Consider the following 933-nt stretch of genomic DNA (forward strand, 5'->3'; position numbering starts at 1 on the left):
AACAACAGCCGCATCAAGCTGGGGCTCAAGAGCCTCGTCAGCCGGGGCGCCCTGGTGCAGACCAAGGGCATTGGTGGTTCTTTCCGCCTCAGTAAGAAGCCTGGAGAAGCAAAGGAAAAAGCCCCCAACAAGCGGACAGCTGCTCCTAAACGCAAGAAGCCGGCGGTCAAGAAGCCCGTCAGTGCTGCCAAAAAGCCTAAGAAAGTTGTAACAGCGAAGAAGAGTCCTAAGAAAGCCAAGAAAACATCTGGCGCTGCGACCAGGAAAGTGGTCAAGAGCCCGAAGAAGGCGACTAAGGCTGCCAAGCCGAAAAAGGTGGCAGCAGCAGTGAAGAGCCCAGCCAAGGCAAAGGCAGTGAAGCCCAAACCGACCAAGCCCAAAGCAGCCAAGGTGAAGAAGGCGGCACCCAAGAAGTAGTAAACCCCCGTGGAAGAAAACTCTTGCTCCGCACTTAACCTCAACGGCTCTTCTAAGAGCCACCCACGTTTTCTTAAAAAGGCTGAAACGCTGTACGCTGTGGCTATCACAGCCGTTTCAGGGAAGGAGATAAGGTTTTCTTTCAGTAGGGAACAGGTAGACAGTGGGAGCAGCACGGCTGCTTTTCGACTCGTCCGCTGAGGGGGCAGAGCGTTGTTGTTCGGAAAGCCCGCACGCCGCGGGGATTGGCTGCGGCTCCGGAAGGGCCGAGCTCCTCCATGAGCCCTGTCAGCCCCGCCCCCGGACCGGGGTGGGGAAGTAGCGCGGGGCCGGTGTGCGCCGGGCTGCGATCCCGGGGCTCGTATGTATGTTCACTGTAGGTCTCAGGCAACCACTTGAAAAGGCACCACGGGTTTTTACTACTACGTTTAATTAAGCTCAGGCTCTTTTTCTGAATTGGTTGGCGGCTCTGAAAAGAGCCTTTGGATTTCTCTGGGAAAAACTTGCTAAGAGTTG

The 933-nt window shown here is 55.9% G+C and overlaps 1 protein-coding gene across 1 annotated transcript; it reads left to right on the forward strand.

Moving 5' to 3' along the window:
• Nucleotides 1-6: 6 nt before the first annotated feature.
• LOC104458054 (histone H1.10-like) lies at nucleotides 7-417 on the forward strand (the record flags this gene model as incomplete). The annotated part of the gene is made up of 1 exon (XM_010075163.1): nucleotides 7-417. A coding segment is annotated over one exon (411 nt), but the record flags the coding sequence as incomplete, so codon positions are not given.
• Between the last annotated feature and the right edge of the window lie 516 nt (nucleotides 418-933).

Source organism: Pterocles gutturalis, unplaced genomic scaffold (genome assembly GCF_000699245.1).
Source record: "Pterocles gutturalis isolate BGI_N339 unplaced genomic scaffold, ASM69924v1 Scaffold11197, whole genome shotgun sequence".
Lineage (NCBI taxonomy): Eukaryota > Metazoa > Chordata > Aves > Pterocliformes > Pteroclidae > Pterocles > Pterocles gutturalis.